The sequence below is a fragment of the Alosa alosa genome, chromosome 16, assembly GCF_017589495.1.
Source record: "Alosa alosa isolate M-15738 ecotype Scorff River chromosome 16, AALO_Geno_1.1, whole genome shotgun sequence".
In the NCBI taxonomy this organism is placed as follows: Eukaryota; Metazoa; Chordata; class Actinopteri; order Clupeiformes; family Clupeidae; genus Alosa; species Alosa alosa.
The window spans coordinates 27,271,753-27,274,174 of NC_063204.1; the positions used below are offsets into that span (position 1 = coordinate 27,271,753).

Genomic DNA, 2,422 nt, shown 5'->3' on the forward strand with positions numbered 1-2,422 from the left:
GTGCTATGGATGGATTTAATGAGAATACCCAGTATTGAACCAGTGCAAGTTCCCTTAGTCCCTTTGGAAAGGGTAGAGTAGGTACGCAGATGACAGAAGGAGAATTCAGGGTTCCAATCATACAAACTCGATCACTGATCAAAGACTAGTTTGCAAGATGTTATTATGGCCAGCATTTATTAGTTGGTGCATCAGTAGGCCTAATCTCAAATGAGTAAACTAAACTAAAAATTCAAATGGAAATTAGTTTGGAGCCAATGAAAGAAGATTTGTAAACATAATAAACTAGAAACAGCTACTGTTTCAATTAATCTCCACAAGGCTCTGTAAATAGTTACACAAGGGAACCATCTAGTGGACAAAAAATACTTATGTTGTACGTCTAAGACCCGGAAGTGATTGAAATAACCTTTTACGTATTCACCAAAACACGTGTGGACTAGTCAGAGCACAAAATGGCTGCCTGCAGCATAGAAGACGTGCTTGCTCAAGCAGAGAAAGATGAAGCTGAACGACTCAAAAGCATTACCGTTCAGAAAGAATTGGATCTTGAGTTTGACTTGGGGAATCTTCTGGCATCTGACAAAAATCGTGTAGATGAGCGCGAGTTCAAAACCACGAATAAGGAAGACTTCCTCCGCTCCCTCGCTCGGGACAACACACAGCTCATCATCAACGAGATCTGGAAACATCCTACAGAAAGAGTTGAAGATGTTATTGTCGTTAAACTTCCAGAACCAACCACTGCTTTACCGAGGGAGAAGCCTCCACCGAAACCCAAACCGCCAACAAAATGGGAACAGTTTGCGAAGTTGAAAGGAATTCAAAAGAAGAAGAAAACGAACTTGGTATGGGACGAGGAACACAAGGAATGGAGAAGACGCTGGGGCTACAAACGTGCCAAAGATGACACTAAAGAGTGGGTCATCGAAGTTCCCGAGAATGCAGACCCAAACGAGGATCAATTCGCTAAACGCAACAAGGCAAAGACTGAGCGAGTAGCAAAGAATGAGTTCAATCGTTTGAAGAACATTGCCAGGGCCCAAAAGTTACCCACGCCGGGAGGGGGACTCGTTCCCACCGCTCAACAGTCAAAAGCTGAACTTTCTCAAGCTCTTAATGTTGCCAAGGTATCCACGGCTTCTGTTGGTAAATTTCAGGAGCGCTTACCAAAGGAGAAAGCGCCCAAAAACACCGGGAAAAAGAGGAAATTCCAGCCTCTCATTGGCGACTTTTCCAACGAAAGGCAAAACCAGCTGGATATATTGAAGGTGTTGGACAGCAAAAAGCCCCGCATTGACATGACCAGAGCTGTAAACAAACAGATGAGGGAGGAGGATAGGGAATCGGCGTCAAATGCGAGGAAAGGACCTGGAAAGAAGGGTCGAAGGGGCAACATGCCGGGCAAAGGAAGGGGGGGCTTTTCTGGAAAGGGTGGCTCTTCTGGAAGGGGGGGCTTTTCTGGAAAGGGTGGCTCTTCTGGAAGGGGGGGCTTTTCTGGAAAGGGTGGTTCTTCTGGAAAGGGTGGCTTCTCTGGAAAGGGTAAAGGGAGAGGCAAAGGCAAGCCTCAGAATTCACGGTCTAAACCAGGCAAACGCTGAGAATGAACGCCTCCCTCCTTGCTGCCATGGCCCGCTCCCCATGTGCCTTTACCACGTGATAAGTGGCACAGCCCCGAATAAGTTCCTCGTGTGCGTTTGACATGTCGCTTTCTTGGTGGGATTTGTAGTAAGATGGATGTGGACAATTTCATGTGACCATTAATTTCTTTATTTGTAGAAATTACTGATGAGTTGGAAATGTGGTCTGGGAAATGGCTCTGTCATGAATCTCTGTGGGTCAAACAATGTATTTCTGGGAAATTAGATCAAGTCACAGTTTATCTGCTTGTTTTCATAACTATTATGTTCCACATAGTGAACTATTGCATAATTATTAAAAGTAATGTACGTTTATGCTCTTTTCAATGATTCTCAGTGATTTCTACATTGTGTGTGATCAAATGAATGGGGAAAATGCACAGACCACCTCAATATTGCATTAATCATTTAATCACCAATCGTGTTTTTGTCCTCAAAGGTTGCTTTGTAAGTGATTTTTGTTTTTGACTAAATAAGCTTGGTTGTTGATTGATCGCTGTGGGAAATCACCTACCTAATAGCACTAGGAATTTAACATCTCTTCTGTGTATATTTGGACAAAAAATAACTGTAAAAGGAGGAATGTTTTGCACATTTTGATGTGCTCTCCTATGAGAGTTCTTTTGAGAGGAAGTGACCTGTGTCAGTTTTTGTGTGTCATGAGTAAAACACAATAATTTCCAATGAAAGCGAGTTCCCAGCAACCAGACAACTGTTTGAAATTGCATGCAAATTAGAATAATAGTGTCATTCCATGCGGCCCCTATGGCCACGTATGAGTA

General features: G+C 43.2%; 1 protein-coding gene across 1 annotated transcript; it reads left to right on the plus strand.

Moving 5' to 3' along the window:
- Window positions 1-442: 442 nt before the first annotated feature.
- Window positions 443-1,955, plus strand: rrs1 (ribosome biogenesis regulator 1 homolog). Its single transcript, XM_048266400.1, has one exon. The coding sequence runs from the start codon at window positions 456-458 to the stop codon at window positions 1,599-1,601; it is 1,146 nt and encodes a 381-aa protein (XP_048122357.1). The 5' UTR covers window positions 443-455; the 3' UTR covers window positions 1,602-1,955.
- Window positions 1,956-2,422: the final 467 nt, after the last annotated feature.